Source organism: Macrotis lagotis, chromosome 5 (assembly GCF_037893015.1).
Source record: "Macrotis lagotis isolate mMagLag1 chromosome 5, bilby.v1.9.chrom.fasta, whole genome shotgun sequence".
NCBI classification, from domain to species: Eukaryota; Metazoa; Chordata; class Mammalia; order Peramelemorphia; family Peramelidae; genus Macrotis; species Macrotis lagotis.
This window is the reverse complement of record NC_133662.1, coordinates 120,996,395-121,014,775: the sequence shown is the minus strand read 5'-3', so window position 1 is coordinate 121,014,775 and position 18,381 is coordinate 120,996,395. Positions and strand designations below refer to the sequence as shown.

Here is an 18,381-nt window from a genome sequence, read left to right as displayed (position 1 = left end):
GACAACTCACTTCTTTTTTTATGATAACCTCCAAAGATGGTTCTTCTAGAGAGTATCCTCAGCACTTCCCAGAAGTGGCTAATTATAGGGAAAAAAATGTACTCTTAAGAGATGTACATGTAGAAATTTTCTTAATTAGGATGAAACTACTGATATCTTTCCTCCCCAATGGGAAATGACAAATTTGAAAAAGAATTGGAAAATTTTTACAATTAGCAACTTGATAAGTAGTGAATATATGACTTTCACAAAAAATCTTACCATTAAGACCACATCAACATTGTTTTGATCCTTTGAACTTTTGTGTCCAAAAAAGAAAATTTCATCCCTTGAATACACTTTTTTTTTCTTTTTAATGTAGTAATAGGCAAAAAATTTCCTTCCTTCCCCCTCCCCAGGCTTACCTGAGCAAGATGTAAGAAGGATGTTTGTCGTTTTAGGGAAGATACAAATCTCCGTACGATGGGTAGTTTCTTATCAATTAGGGCTTCTGGCAGGTTTTCCAAGGATGAAACAACCCACTGTTCCCAATTTTTAGCAAAATTTCTTATGTCTGCTAATAAACTACAAAAAACCCATATGTTAAATGCCAGAACTTCTGGGAGGAGGAAGAAGTAATTAAAAATATAGAAGTTAAAGAATTTCAATGGGCTTAGACTTGGTTGTTTTAAGTTCCCTTTCACCTCTAAATTTCTATGATGCCATGAAATGAGGAATATGTCTTAAAAGCTACTAAGTTCTGAAGGATAACTTTCTGACAACAGACATGTGGACTTTTCATTGTATTATTTAAAGGAAGTAAAACTGACTAACAATTTTATTGCAATGAATATGATTCTTTTTTTTTTTAGGTTTTTGCAAGGCAAACGGGGGTTAAGTGGCTTGCCCAAAGCCACACAGCTAGGTAATTATTAAGTGTCTGAGAATGGATTTGAACCCAGGTATTCCTGACTCCAGGGCCGGTGCTTTATCCACTATGCCACCTAGCTGCCCCATGAATATGATTCTTAATCACAGGCAATTTAACAAACTTGGAGTCATAAGAAATGGCTCCACTGTTTACTAATTATAAACTTCGAAAATTCATCTGTAGACTAGTTTTCTCATTTTCAAAACAGGAAAAATTATGCCTTCACCATTCATTGTCTCCCATGATCATTGCAATAGTCAATTGAGATAATTAAGCTCACCTTTTCATCTACTGTATGCAAATTATTTTGTCAGGTAGTGGGATTTTAAAGACAAAAAAACTATTTCTGCCCTCACTGACCTCATATTCTACTTTAGAGTAGAAGAAAGATGCAAGACAATTTCAGGATGGGTAAGGTTAAAACTCAATATGACTAGAAGGATGATGATGATGGAACTCTCAATGGGAAAAGAGTTATTTCAAGGAGAGACAGTTTCAAGGGGCAGGGAAGATAAAGAATTCTGTTTTAAATACAGTGAATTTGATATTCAAATGGAATATCTAAATTAATGTGTCCATCAGGTATTGAACTGAGCTCAGGAGAGAGAGAATAAAGCTATAGATTAGGACTATTAGATATAGATATAGATAGATGAATAGATATATAGAGAGAGATAGAGATGGAAAGATAGACATAGATGATACATTAGATAGATAGATAGATGATAGATAGAACCATTGAAGTTGATAAGCCCCCTAATGAAAGTACTTTGTGAATTCTTAGCTGCTAAACAATAGTTGTAGTGTATGTATATATATATATATATATATATATATATATTATATATAATTTTGCTAAGTGTTTTACAAATATTATCTCATTTTTATCCTCACAACCACTTTGAGAGTAAATTAAAAACTGTTCAGTGATCTGTGTATTATTTGCAATCTACCAAATGCCTCTGTGTTTGCAATCTATTCACACATTTCTAAGCATTCATTTGACTGGATGATTGACCACATGCTAACATAGTCCCTACATTGCAGAAATTTTGATTTCTTGGAGAGCCCAGAGAATATGTTTAATATATTCCTATTGTTTTAATTTAATGTCAATCTTGCTATATGGAAGCAATAATGAGACTAAAGAATGGTTTTTAAAAAGGCAGAAAAATTTCATTTAATTAATGTAATTCACTGGATCATAGATTTGAAGTTGTAAAAGCCCTTAGAGATTAGTCACTTCAATCCCCTCTCTTCATAGATGAGAAACTTGTGACCCTCAAAATTCATATACCCTCCCATGGTTTCACTATAGAAAGTAGAGAATTAGCATTTGAACTCAAGACCCATGACCTCAGGATACCAGGCTGCCTCTCAAGAAAGTCTCTCACAAACTTATTATACTCTTACTACATGCTTAACACTGTGTATATTAGCTCCTCAATATATATAAGGCAAGTTTTTAAATAGTTATTATTCAAAAGCAAAGGGTTTTTTTAAATTGTTTTTCTTTTATTAGGAAAAAAAGATTTATATGAGGCTCCAATAATCAGTTGACATCAAATTATCAGAACCCTTTATTCTTTAATGACTAAATTACTATAGTGTTACATTCTTATACAAATAGCTATTGAGTATAGGGTCCTTGTTTCCAAAAATATATATTGCTGTGCTTCTTGATGGACTTAAAGTCTTTCCTTAAGATTCTTACTGTTGGAGTAGTATCACATTTATGTTTAACAAACCTTATTTCCTATGTCTTGAGAACCAAGTAGACTTGGTTTTTACCTAAGGCTACCCAAAGGTTTCACATGCATAGTGATCTCTCACCTCTCTTTTTAAGAGTATTTTTGGCAGACAACATATAAATAGCTAATAAAATGGGGAAAGGAAACAAAATGCATGGCAACTAAATTATTATTTCTTTCTTAATATTCATCCAAATTTGCCATTACCTAAATATTTCCTCTTCTATTTTACTTTCTTCCATCCCTATGTTAGTTTATATCCGGAATTCTTTCTCCTCTACACCATCCCAAATCAATCTTCGGTTATTAAAATTCTACCCACACTTCAAGGTGTAATTCAAAACATTGAAGCTTTCCCTGATTCTCTGAACTGGAAATAATTTCTGTCTCATCTGATGGCATGGTACTTAAATACACTTATCCCATTTAATCTGTATTATACTAACCTGAATATATTTTACATCCTTTACTAGATTGTATATTTGCTGAGGACATAAATCATTATATGTAAATAAAGGAGTGGTTTGATTTTACCCTTTAATATTATCGATGCAAAGTCTAGGCATTTAATAGCTTTTTTATTGAATAGCTATCTTTTCTTCTGATGTGATTCTTTAAAAAAAATTGATTAATTGATAGAGAAAGGAGAAGGGAAGAAGATTTGAACCTGAAATTTAATTGAAGTAGTAATCTACCTGAGGAAATTTCCTCAACCAAGGTAGATTGGTATCTTCTCTACAACTCTCAATGATGGAGAGTTCCTTGGATTCATTATGACCTTGCTCAGCCAGCATGTAAGAAAGGCAGGATAAGATTTTACTGACATCAATACCAGATCACTCTTTACTATACCATAGGACCTCTCCTTTGGTGTAATATGAAACTCTGTACTGACAGGTTTGACATGTTTAACCCAACTTACCTACCTTTCAGGCATTTCTTGCATTGTTGCAGGAATGAGAACATCTGTTAGGACCTTAAATATAGGGAAAGATAGTAAGCTGAAATCTTAAGTGCCAATATTTCATAAACCACTTAATAATTAGTAATTACCCAATTATTTTCATGTATTCATATTTTCTAAGCTCTAAAATGTGTGCCTATATGGGAACTTACAGTGGGTGGACTTACAGAATCGAAGGCAGAGTAGACAAAAAAGAGGAAAAATCCAATATATGCCAGGTTAGTGGTCTTAGAAAGTGGGGAGAAGAAAGGAGGAAAATATTTCCAGGATTCTGAATAAAAGCCAAAATAGCAAAAGTCTTGAAGTGATGGTAGCACTGAAGAAACTGGCAGATTAGGACATTTAACACTAATGAAAGACAGTATTTGGCATGAGGCACCCAGGTTATAAGTTGAGGTTAAAAGGTCTCAGTTAACTAGTCTGGAACAAGTATTAGAGAACAAATAGACTCCATAGAAACATATAAAGAGATTCTGCTAGCTAATGGAACCTATATTAGATATATTTAGGAGAAGTATGGAAATAAAAGGAAAGCAATTTCAAAATAAGAGTGGAGAAAATAGCCAATATATTGCTTTGTCTTTTTTGACTGTAGTTTCTATTTACAAGAAAGGGCTTTCATTGGGGATAGTTGGTGGATAGTGTTACAAACACAACAAAAAGCATAAAAATAGAATTGATAAAACATTTAAAAATACACAGATGGAAGCAAAAAAATTCAAAGGGGAATACAAACTATGTTAAATCTGATATATACTTTTAAAAAACTAGATAATTGTTCAGTTTCATGTACAATCTGCTTTTTATTCTTTTTATCCTAAAGTTTTGTGTCTGTTAATAAGTTACAATAAAAGAAGAAACTTTATATTTAAAAAGAAAAACAAGCAAAAAATATCAGTGGATTGTGGATCCTAACTACACAGCTATATTTCTAGGTGTATGAATGCCCACACTTCAGGTTAAAATAATTGACAATTATTTAATATGCACTATACATTAATATGTTTTGACATAGTTCCCATAATACTGCTCTATGCATTAAAAAAGGAAATCAACCTCTATGAGGGGAGGTAAGGTATAAGATTCTGCAAAATCATAATTCCAACTTTTTTCATCACTTTTTCATTAGTGATGTGCCATCTTCTATAGCTTTGTTGATGCACCATAACTGATCAGGAGAAATCTCTAGTATTCCAGTCCTGAAGCATCAATTAACTACTGAACTTTTTGTTTATTGTCCATGCTCACTAATTATCTCAAATTCAACATGCCCAAAACAGAATTTATCATCTTTCTTCCAGAACATCCTCTATTCTGAACTTCCCTAAAATTATCAAAGTTGCTATTATCTTCCTATCCACCAAGGTTCCCAACTGGGGTATTCCTTGCTCTTCATTTTCCTTTAACTAACCTCTAATCAATTGTCAAATCTTATCATTTTCAACCTCCATAATACTCTTGTATACATCCTCTCCTCTCACAACAAACACCACCCTAGTTAAGATTGTTATTATCCTCACCTGGACAATTATAAGTCTAATTGGTCTCTCCTATCATCCTTCTTCACTCCATTCTACTCCATTTCCTAAAGTATCAATATAATAATGTCACTTTTCCTACTTAATCAACTTCAGATCAAATATAAAGTCCTTGTTTGGGGCATTCACAATCTGGCTCTTCCCTATATTATTTATAATCATCATCATCACCTCTTCTACCTCCTCCTCCTTTTCCTCCTCCTCCTCCTGTAAGTTGCCATTTAATTTCACATCTTCTAATTTCAAGTCAGACAATTTAGTCTATAAACTCAAGCTTTCCTCTCATTTACTGTTGATTAGAAACTGTGTGGAAAGAACATTGAACTTGGAATCAGAAGACAAGAACAATCCAAGTTTAATAGTTATATCACTGTAGTTCAAGTCACTTTGCTTCTGGGACTCAGTTTCTGTATCCATAACCGGGAATAAAAATACCTGTACTTACACACACACACACACACACACACACACACACACACACACAAACACACACACAAACACACACACACACATACACACACACACATACACACACACAGCTGTGGTAAAGAAAGTATTTGGTAACTTTTAAAGAATGATAGAGGGGGGCTAGGTGGTGGAGTGGATAAAGCACTGGCCTTGAAGTCAGGAGTACCTGTTACCTAGCTGTGTGGCCTTGGGCAAGCCACTTAACCCCATTTGCCTTGCAAAAAAAAAAACCTAAAAAAAAGAATGATAGAAATGTAATATTACAAATGAACCAATTCTCTAAAACTCGGGTCTTTTTCTAGCACCAGATGCTGGAACTACCTCCTTATTTCTAATTGTTTCCTTCCTTGAATTGTTACCTAGTCCTCAGATTCCCCATTTAGGGAACAAAGGGTAGTAGAAGAGAGATGAAGACTCATCAGTCTATAGCTCTGCTCTCAGTTCAAACCTACAGATCTCTCAAAAGCCACTCCAAAGTTCACAACCCTGTTACACTTTCAGCTGGTCCTCATATTGTGATTTGAGTTTGCAGAATTCCTCAGGAAATAAACATTTAAGTGTGAGCCTGAGATTCAGATTCTATAGTCCTTTGTTTCTCTACTAATAGTATTCAACTATAACTCTTTGATTAATGGCTTATAACCTACATTAGAGGTGGTAGTACATGACTATGCTTTTTAAAAAAAATTTTAATTTAAGGCAATGGGGTAAAGTGACTTGCCCAAGGCCACACAGCTAAGCAATTATTATGTGTCTGAGGTCAAATTTGAACTCAGGTCCTCCTGATTCCTGGGCAGGTGCCCTATGCATTGCAGATGCTCTATTCACTTAGCTGCCCCCTACATGACTGTTCTTTATATCTGTTCAATTATGACTTGAATTCAGGGGAAAAGAACACTGAGGTTGCCTCCTCATTGAGGAGGGGGGAGGGGGTTGGACACAAGATAAAATAATACACTAAGATTCTGCTCCTGAGTCTCTCTTCCTATATCTGCAGTTAAGTCAGTGTAGAAATCATATGTAGTTTATCAACTCTTTTAGCTTGAAATTCTCTTGATGACAATTCATTTTTAAAGAGTTGAACTTTCCTTTTTGCAATGTAAGTCTTAAACCCAAGCAAACTCTTTTGATAATATTTATACAGTGGACTCATTCTTCCTATATTTTTATATCATTCATTGTGGCTGACAATGGAGTTAGTCATAGACCTAGCCTCTCATTTTGACCATCTCCTCTTCACTAAAAAAACCTCCATAATCTACCTCACTCAATGTTTGACTAGGAGACTGAGGCACTTGTTTTTTCATAAAAATCCTTGATTAATGAATCTTTTGTAGGCTTTTGAGGCCTTTGATTTTAGTTGGGACAGCATGTTAGGAGATATTTCATTAATATTGCCCATTCTACCTAATCTTTTCTTATTTTGAGGGGTATCTTTGGAGACAGTAGAAAATGAGATGCTCAAAGGAATTTCTGTAATAGCACCTAATTCTTTTTTGCTAATATCATAAATTGATCCAGTGAAATATCTAAATGGTTTCCTTTAAACTAATATGCTAATAATAATGATAATAAAAACAGAAATTGCATCTCTTCAGCTCTTAATCCTAAATCTTAGACAATTTTTTAAAAATAAAAATAAACCTGGCTTTTTTGCAAAACAATTAAAAAATCATTTGCTGGTACCTCTTTAGCTTGAGAAATTTTTTTATTGTTATCCTTATACTCAAATGTAAAATTTGTTGAAATCATTTCCCCATAATATAGTCCAACAGGGAATTGTTATTGTTGTTAAATGCACATTGCATGTAGAAAGCATCAGTTTGTGATGAGGCTCACCTTGTAAAGAATTGAGTCACATACACAGAAAATGTCAATAATAACAGGATTTTCAAGCAGTGGGAGAAGATGATCAGGCATTCCTTGCCAAAAATGTAGTAAGAAATGCTGGATCTGTTGGTAGGGGAAAGGGTACATATAATTAATATCTTCACTCTACAAAAGAACGAACATAATCAATAGAATGTTTGTGAACACCCTTACCTCTTCAAAGTTTCCATTTATTGCATTATCCAGAACACACTGGCAGTGAGTTTTGTACATCATAATGAGAGTGTCTACCTATTTAAAGAAGCAAAAACTTAAACAAAGAATATTTGCAATTTTTTTAATGACAAAGGAAATCAATTCATCTTGTCTTATCAAATGGAACATTTGGCAAAAAAAAAGAAAAAAGAAATGGCTATAAAATGTTGATGAAATTCATCAATACTTTTTTAATTAAGGTAAAAACAAAAGAAAATTCTAAGCATATACATTGAAAATCTCTTTCCACTTCGAAATTAGTAATCTAGTAGTTTGATCCCACAGATATGTTTATTTATAACCATTTGATTTCATCTGGTGTGATTATAACACAATTTGCCATCCTTTTATAATTAGTAGATGGCCTTGAAAGATTGGCATGGCTAAAAAAATTCATCACCTTGTAGTCAACCTTGAAATAAAGATCTCACAACTATGTGAGACTGGTTGTATTTATGAGATGTTTATTTATTCTTAATCTGTGACCATCAATTTCCTCATTTGTAAATAGAGTTAGTCATAACTTAATATCTGTTGATGACTTTCTCAAAAAAAAAATTAGGATATAGAATGGTACTTAAAGACTTAAAGGACTTAAAGATAAAAGTTAAAGAATTTGAAAGAATCTTAGAAGTGATTTAGTCCTCCCCTTCATTTTACAAATGAGGAAACAAGGTCAGGGAAATTAAAATGACTCATCATTTTATATATCACACACAGATAAAGTATGGTAGGGGTAGGATAAAATGGCAGAGTGATTCCAAATCCAGCATTCAGCTTAATTCCTTCACATACAAATTATCAGAATTGTGGTTCAATATCAATAATTCATTTATGCATATTCAAATTTTATTAAGATCTTGGACAATGACAACCATTTCATGATTACCGTAATTTTGCTTAATGTGACTAAGAATAGACAGAATCATCTTCAGATCATTAGATAAGAACTCAGGAAAAACTTTTTTTTAAATTAAAGTTAGTGAGAACTAGGTGTAGATATATAAGTTGGAAGGGACTAGAAAGCAGACAGCTGCTTCTTTGCTCAGTCCCTTTCACTGTAGTCACTGTAGTCACTTCTAGTTGAAAAATCCTATCCTTGACTCTAAAAAAAAGCTATGGGAGTGAGGGGAGGAGGAATGCTGAAGTCTTCAAAGTCAGTTCCACCTAATTCCATTCTCAACAAAGCAGGCAGCTGGGGATAAGGTATAGAGAAAGTGAAGTTGCTATTTTCAAATATAAGAATTAGGGTCCACAGCTGCTGCTAGGTACGACATAATAATGTTTATGATAGTGCTGCTCTATCCACTTATAAGTGGTAGTTACAGGGTTTATATAATTTATAAAAGAAGCAGATTTTCCCAATCTGTTTTGAAGTTCACAACTGAAAGAACTCCTAAGAAATGAAGAGATGAGATGAGGGTGCTAAAATATATTTCTTGTGTCTGATGCTTTTCAATAATACCTGCCTCATTGAATTGTTATAAAGACCAAATAATATACATATATGTTTCTTTCCTTCCTTCTATCACTCTCTATCTATATGTTTGCTTAATGCCTGAATCCATGATTTTATACATTCAGGGAACTCCTGGTGAGGAAATTCCCTCCATCATACAGATTAGTAATTCATCCAATAATACAATTATGAGAGAGTTTATAGCCTGGAGCACAGAAATGGTAAGTAACTTGTCCACACAGCTTGTATTTATCAGAGGCAACCTTAGTTTTTCTGACCCCAAGGTCACTACTCTAGCTACTATACTCCATCAGACCTTTGCCATGAATATATATACATACATATAGATATTATATATATATATAATATATATATAATGATTATGGATATGAAGACATAAACATATTTTGACATGTGTATATAAATATAATTTACTTTCATATCCATACTTGGAAGAAAGCCAGTTAAAAGGACACCCCAATATGGCAAATAAATCTATTTTGTCCAAGATACTCATCTCAAAGAACAAGGCTTTTCCCGATAGGTCTTCTATGTTTACTACAATTTATCCAGAGACTGCCACATTGATCATTTTATTAGCATCCCACAAAATCCAAAGTTAGACTGTCACTTTCATAACAGAAATATAACAGCCCTTAGGTAACAAAATGATTCTCTAACAGTTTACAAAATCATGAAAAATCCACTATGTAAACAGATATATGAAAGGGAGCGTCATAACAGAATGAAATCATGGGAGTGAAAATTTATGAAAAAAAAGAAAAATCAATCTGAAATAGTTTTTTCAATCTAAATTGAGGGGCAAGGTAAGATCAAAGAAGACAAAATAAGATACATGGAATGGATGGGAAAATGATAATGTATGGTAAAGAGAAGAAAGAATTACCCATATCTTCTTTTGATTTTGTTTACTGTGAAGGAGAATAATTAAACTAGAAATGACAGAACAAAAAAATAACTAATAGATACCCAATTATTCCTAATATAGGTTGTGAGATACTAAGAGAAACAAAGAAAGAACACTGAATTAAGACTGAGAATACTGTAAAAATCCTAATTCTGTATTACCTTAGATAAGTCACTTTACTTTTCTTGGCCTCAGTTTCCTTACCTCTAAAAATGACAGAGTTAGACTAGATTCTAAGGTACATTCCAATTATGCGAATTTTCAAGAAAAAAAGGTAAGATGGTGGAGTCTGAAAATTACAGATTTATGAATCTAATTTCTTTCAAGATAATCTCTGAGTTAATTTCTAAATGAGATTATCTGATTTTGTGAAAACTATTTTTAGTTCTTAATAAACTTCGAAGTATAGAGTACATGTCCAACTGAAATTAGCAATGATTTTTAACAATGGATATCTATCTACTATTCATCTTTCTTGTCTTTTCTGCCTCTATGTTATTCCTCCTGTTTGTCTTTTCCCTATTCAGAGCCACCCCTTAGTTCAGGTCCTCATCATCTCTCACCTGAACTATTACAATTCTTTCTTAATTAATCTTCCTGCCTCAAGTCTCTCCCCACTCCAATACACACTTCATAAATCCTAAGGGATTTTCCTTGAGAGTAATTCTGTGTTACACTCCTATTCAATAAACTCCAATGACTCTCTATTACTTCTAAAATAAAATATAAATTCCTCTACTTGGCTTTTAAAGTCCTTTACAACCTAGGCCTAACATATCTCTCCAGTGCTGGTATGTGTTACTTTTCTAATTCGTGTTGTTCTGATCAGTTGTGTCTGATTCTTCATGATGACATTGGGTATTTTCTTGACAAAGATCCTGGAGTGGTTCACTATTTCCTTCTCCAGTAGTTTTTACAGATGAAGAAACTGAAGCAAACAGGGTTAAGTAACCTGTGCCCAGGGTCACACAACTAGGTTTGAGGACAGATTTGAAGTCAGGAAGAAGAATTTTCCTGACTTCAGGTCTGGCACTCCTTTCACCACACCACTTGGCTGACCTACAGCCCAATCAAATTGACCTCTCTTTTTTTTTCACATGTAACACTATTTCCTTTCTCTATTCCTTTCCAGTAGCAGCACCCCATGCCTAGAATTTCTCCCCTCATCACCTCTATGTCACAGAATCCCTCAATTCCCTCTTCTGCATAATTTCCTGATTACACCAACTGCTGATACCTAACCCCCTCAACTAACTTGTATTTATCTTTTTATTTTTTTTTTCTGTATATACTCACATACATGATGGCAGGGTGGATAGAAACTAGCCCCTGGAACCAGGAAGACTAAAGTTCAATTTTTACTGTGACCTTGGATAAATCACTTAACCTCTCATTGATATGGGTGATTCTCTAGCACTGTTAAATTACCAAAATATGCATATATATATATATATATTTATATATATACATATATATTAAACATATTTCTTCCTCAAGGAGTTCCCAATATAAATTCAATCACAGGTCTAATACTTTTTTATCCTTTACTAATTTGCATATTTCTCTTCTAATGAAAGGCCAGGTCCTTGAAAACAATGACAGTCTAATTTTTTCATTTATGTTCTGGTGCTTATCTTTCAACCTGCTCATTTCCACATAACTCTCTATGGTCTGGAATACTTACTAAAGTTATCTAAAATTACATAAACTACATTCAGCTGAACATAATTTTACAACCAAATCATCTGAATTAGTTTAATATATTTCAGCAATAGTTATCTGGTATTTTCTTAAATGTTATTAAATAATATTAACTAGCCTAGCTATGAGCTATAAGGTTAGTAAAAGTTTTACAAATATTATCTCATCAATGCTCACAAAAAACCTGGGAGGTAGCGACTATTATTATTGCAATCATTCACTTTAGTTGAAGAGGAAAAACAAAAATAAAACCAAAATAGGCAGCCCAATGATACACTGCATGGATTTTATAGATTTAGCAATAAATGGGGGGAACCCCTCTGACTACTTTCTAAATAAAAAACCTGCTAGACAAATAATCTCAGTTGCCTCAGAACAAGCAATTGTCCTTAGACCTCACTATATAAGTATAGGGAAATCATGTATTAGTGCCTTTTCATTAAAATGTGTGTGTGTGTGTGTGTGTGTGTGTGTGTGTGTGTGTGTGTGTGTGTGTGTACAGCAAATATAAGACAATTAAGGAATTTTAAAGGTGAAATTACCATTGAAAACACAAATCTAATCCCCTCAATTCACAATTCTTTAAAGTTGACTAAATGGAAACTCATTTTTTAAACTTTTTTTTTAGGTTTTTGCAAGGCAATGGGGTTAAAGTGACTTGCCCAAGACCACACAGCTAGGTGATTATTAAGTGTCTAAGGCTGGATTTGAACTCAGGTACTCCTGACTCCAGGGGCGGTGTTCTATCCACTGCACCACCTAGTTGCCCCATCATTTTTAAACATTTAAGATACTCTGCCATCCCCTGGTTAGGTAACAAGAGTGAGAAGGTAAATAATTAAACTAAAAGTTGTTAATCAACATTAGTTTGTCCTTTCCATAAATCAGTCAATTATATTTGAGTAAGTAAATTTCTGACAGTTTTCAACAAATGCTATGATCTACCCTAAGGACAGCCAGGGAACATATATACACACATATAGATTATATACATACATACATATATATATATATATATATATATATATATATATATATATATATATATATATATCAATGACTCAATAAAGAAATATATCTAGAGGGGAAAATGGGAAATTGTGGGGAAGGGAGAGGTGGAGTGTGGCATACAATGTTTGAACATCATGCTCATCAGAATAGGTTCAAAGAGGGAATAACACACACACTCAATTGGGTATAGGAATCTATCTTATTCTACAAGGATATGGAAAGAGAAAGTGATAAGTGAAGGGGAGAATAGATTGGAGGAGGTAGTTGTAGAAGATAAAGAAGCACTTCAGATCAGTACCTTTTCTTTAGAAATGCATCCTTGGTATACAAGGTGTTGTGCACTGGGGAACTCTGGCAGAAGTGTTCCAGTTTTTGAACTAAGTGAATATTTTCGAGTGAAACCACCCTACAATTCAGGGAAAAAAATATTTTGTTAGCATCCCTCAAAGAGAGTGTAATAAATACATTCAATAAATGTCCATTGAATGAATGAAATCAGAAATGAATATCAGTTATCTAGCAAATGGTTCAAAAGTTACATTTAAATAAAATAGAAATATATATGTTTGTATGTATGTACAATATTTGGAGACAAACAGCAGACATATATCTCTGCTGTTTGTCTCCAAATATTGTAAAGGTAGAAAAGTGAACCTGCATTTTGTCCAGGGCATCAAATGTATATGTCAACAAATCTATTATTCCTATTCATTTATAAATTCATCTATATTTTCAAAATAACAAAATTAAATGAAAATATAAAAGAAAAGAAAAATAAATGAATAAGCAGTCAATGGATTTGTATCCTGTTTTAGATATTGGCAAATAACTTTTATTGAATTCTCAGACCTTTCACAGTTAACAATTAAAATTACAGAAGCTTCACCATGACTTCCCTTACAATAGGGAAAAAGATTAAGATTATAATTTTACTGAAATAGGGAAATTCAAATGAGAAAAATTATTCTAATGCAATGGTAATTTCTCTGCAATCTTGCATCTAAGAGAGCTATCTAGAGGATCAAGAGGTTAAATTCAGGTACACACACCAAACCTGTGATAGAGGTAGGATCTGAAACCAGTTCTTCGTGCTTTCAAATCTGGATCTCTATCCACTACACCACATGGCCCTTCTCTAAAGAATATTGCCTCTCAGGGTGGCTAGGTTGCACAGTGGATAGAGCACTGGCCCTGGAGTCAGGAGTACCTGAGTTCAAATCCAGCCTCAGACACTTAATAATTACCTAGCTGTGTGGCCTTGGGCAAGCCACTTAACCCCATTGCCTTGCAAAAAACCTTAAAAAATAAAAAGAATATTGCATTGCTTCCTATTCATATCTCCCATGCAACCCAGAGACTTTAAGAGATAAATCCAGGATTACATGGTTTTAGTGACAGAACTGGATTCCAATTTTCCTTCTCCTAGTATAGTATACTATAGAATTTTTTGGCTTTTATTTCCTTAATAAAATTTCCTTCCAATTTAGAGACAGAGAAACAGAGAAACAAAGATCTAGCTATACACACAGACATCTAGGTTTATACCTCAATAATGTGATATTCCATTATTTGGGACATAATCAGTGAAAATGACATCTGGTTCATAACTAGTGAAAAATTATATGGGAGAGCAAAGTATATATATATGCACACATAATCACAAGAAAATCATATTCAGGAAAACACAGGCTCTCTTCCTGAGTCACTGTCAATGTGACCTTTGGCAAGTTATGTATTTCTCTTGGTCTCAGTTTTCTTTATAAAATGGGGGGGGGGGGCAAGCTATATGAGCTGCAAATGGAAGTGACACCAGATTCATTAGTAGTGGAATATTATATGAGTCTAAAACATATGCACCTAAATTCACAAAAAGCAAAGACTCCAAAGATCATCTGTCTATACTTAATTCATCTTTGCTCAAGAAAACAGAATGAGTCACAATCCTAGTCATAATTATATTATCAAGATACTATTTTTTGGCTAGAACAACCATAGGAGCATAGATTTTAAGATGAAAGAATCCTTAGAAGTCACGTAGTCCATCTCCTCTCATGTTATAGAATAAGAAATTGAATTTCACTATCATTCAGATAATAGAAGGCAGAGTGAGAACTCAAAGTTAGGTCCTAACCTAGCTCTCTTATATAGCACTACACAGTCTATAGGTATTAGTAGCTTTCTATGAAAACACTTTCATTCATTCTTTCAACCCATCTTTTGCACATTGCTTTAAATATTTTTTGTGCTATATTTATGATTTCTCCTGTCCCCAGACAAAAGATTTATTATTGTATATCAATAGGTGACATTTCTTTGCCTTATCAATATCCTCTGCTCCCTGAAAACAGATAAGGTCTAAAGACCAGAGAGGGAAAATCTGGGGCCTAAAATGACTTATAGCTTGAAAATACTACCTCACACAACACAGGACAATATTTTATATGTTTTCCAACTATGTTCATTCATTTAAAATTTTTCATAAAAAAATGAAATTGATTTATTTTAGGAGAAAAACACTTTTTTCACCTAACTTACACATTCCATTATCTAGAATTGTTGAGAAGAATGCGATATTCTGGTTGATCAGTGTTCTCAGTATTGAGTTGTCATAGTCACCTTAAAGGATGGTAAATTTGGAAAAAAATAGAATACAACAAAATGCACTCTTTTCTGATTCAAAAGGCACTTTTGGAACTTTCAATAATCTATGGTCAACAGTGTGAACATCAGTCATCAATGCACAGAGAAAGAATGGAAATGTCAGTTAATAACAGGAAACTCTTGGATGAGGAAATTCCTTTTGCCAATACAGGGTGAGTGCCTTCACTGAAATTGAGTCTTAGATAGTTGCCTAGGGCACTGGAGATGAATTAACTCTCCCAGTATATGGAAGAAGCAGAATTTGAAACCAGTTCTTCATAGCTTCAATAATGATTTTTCTATAACTGTGTCATGGAAGAGGAAAAAGTTGGGTAAAATATGAAATTCTGTCAATTAATAATTTATAGGATTTAGACCTGGAAGGGACTTTACAGGTCATCTAGCTCAATCTCTTTATTTTACAGAAGAGAAAAACTTGAACTAACAGAAGTCCATCCAGTGATATTCTCAAGTTCATATAGAAAATAAGGGGTAGATCTGAAATTCAAACCCATGGCTTCTCACACTGCCATTTAACTTTCTTTCTACTGTAGCACACTGATTTTCCATAGCTAAATTAATTTTTTTCAAAACCATCTTTTCTCCCTAATAACCCTCTTTCCTAATAATAATATTAAGCAAGATAGAAGGACTGAGTAAATTATTTCTAAGAAATGATGTGCCATTTTAATGAATAAATGGTTCTATAATTTTAAATTCTTGTAAATAAATTATAGCTTTATTCAGAAGTGATACATATTTATATAAAATTGGTAGAGATGGAAATCAATGAAAAGAAACCTAAAAATATAACTTGAGTGAGGGGAGGGGAAGCAAATGGAGGAGGCCATTTGGGAACATTTCTGCAATTGGGTAAGAAAGCAGAAAAAGTTTTATCAGTGCAATAATAAGAAAAATGTAGAAGGTGCAATGCTAGAAGAAAATCAGAGGTGAGAAGCAAGAAGTGTGGGTTTCTAAAAAGACCAGAAGGTTCTTGTTCTTTTCTTTTCTGTATAAGGAGGTACCAAGTCATTGATTAGAGAACTGCCTCCTTGCTTACCTAGTGAAGTGACATTTGGACTGTTGTGTTGAGCCTTAAGCATCTCATTACCAAAAGTTGTAAGGAAAGAAAAACAGAATGAGCCTAGAGAAGAGAAACAAATATGATTAGAGGGAGGGAGGGGTTGATTTATGAGGGAAGATTAAAGGAGTTAAATCTATATAGCTCAACTAAGTGATGACTAAGGTAGAATGTGATAACAGTCTACAAATATTTGACAAGCACACTGAGGAGGGGGGATGCACTATTTGGTTTGATGTAGAGTTGTTAAGGTGACCATGGAAAGATGAAGTTAAAGAGAAGGAAATTCAGAAAGAAAATATGACTCTTAATAGGATGAAATTATGAAGTTTTGCCAGGCAAAATGACAGCTGCATTATTTGGAATATTTAAAATAAATGTGAGCCAAGAACTAGAAAATAGACTTTATGACCAATCTTGCTCTGGCTATGGAGTGATCTATTTCTTTTTAGCTTCAGTTTCTGCATTGATCCTAGAGGATTTTTCTAATAATTTCATTTTATCGGTTATATTATGTTGGTATTATTTTGTCCATTTGTAATTTTACTTATTCTATTTGTTATTCTTGCATTTTTATTATGAAGAGACGACAGCATGGGGAGACACTTTCATATTTTCTGATGACCTAGTTTTAATGAAGTTGAATTTTTTTTGGTTTGACCAAGATTTTAAAAGGTTTCAAATATTTTGAAATAGACAAAATCTTCAAAGTGAAGTATTATGCTTTTTTCCCTACTAGTTTCTATATTTCTAAGAAATAAGGCAATACCTTAACTCTGTACTTTTAGGATAGCCTCTTTGAAAAGTTTTGATTATCATGGTAACTGTCTTAACATCCTCATTTTAAAATGATGAAACTCTCCCTCTATCCACATGTATTATGTATAAGGTTCTATATTAATTCATTTATCATTAGTAGATGCAGAAGCAGCAGCAGCAGTAGTAGAAGTAATATAGTAATGTGGTAGTGGTAGTAATAGTGGTAGTGGTAGTATTGTAGAAACAGCAACTATAGTTGTTTTATCCACAGAATCCTTCACAAAAATCAATCTGGATCAGTGAATAGACAGTCAAACCAAAGAGTCAGAGACCTAGGCTTAAGTCCTACTTGTGACACAAACTGGCTAGGGGATTACAGGCAAGTCTGGTAAATTCTCAGTACACCCTGCCCCCTCCCAGCTATTCTCTAAGATCACAAAATTGTAGAGCAATAGCAAAGGGAGTTTCCTCACCAGTAATTCCCTAAACTAATAAAATCTCAGGTTCAGAGGAAAAGAAACTCTTTCATGGGAGCTTTATTTAAGACATTTTCACAGATCTAGATCTGTGATCAAAATACAAATACTCCCTGGAGTCAGAAGAACTAAAATCTCAAAAATGAAAACTTAGCTTAGTATCTTAATTAATAAAAATGAAAGTTTTCAAATAACAACCATTACATTGCTAACAAAGCTGATCAACTTTGAAAGACTTTTTGGTATGGTAATATAAGGAAATGATTTATTTCTGCCTAATTTGCTCTGTTTTTAACCATAACACTATATCCCATACCCTAGAGTAGAGGTTAACGAGAATTGGCTAAATTTTTTTCCAAAATCAAAATGATGGGGAGAAAAAAGTTCTTAACCATTAGATACATATTTAGCAGGCACAACTTCTCTCCTAGTTCATTAAGGGAAGAAAGGAAACAAACATTTCAATTCTTGCTTTTTCAAAGTAAATAAAAGGATTAATCAAGAATGCTGACATCCAGGACTAACTTCAGCATGAATTCCAGGAATGTTGAACTTGATAACACCACAAGTTCCTTTCAAACTGACCTTAACGATCCTACAACTGTTAAGT

The 18,381-nt window shown here is 33.4% G+C and overlaps 1 protein-coding gene across 1 annotated transcript in view; it reads right to left on the bottom strand.

The window, feature by feature from the left end:
* The window catches only part of RFX6 (regulatory factor X6), a 69,215-nt gene that overhangs the window by 18,864 nt on the left and 31,970 nt on the right, over positions 1-18,381 (bottom strand). The window contains exons 7-11 of the mRNA XM_074190239.1: positions 13,114-13,221; positions 7,675-7,752; positions 7,471-7,584; positions 3,588-3,637; positions 405-564 (exon numbers count right to left, since the gene is read on the bottom strand). Coding sequence (XP_074046340.1) covers positions 405-564; positions 3,588-3,637; positions 7,471-7,584; positions 7,675-7,752; positions 13,114-13,221 — 510 coding nt within the window. The remainder of the gene's footprint in view (positions 1-404; positions 565-3,587; positions 3,638-7,470; positions 7,585-7,674; positions 7,753-13,113; positions 13,222-18,381) is intronic.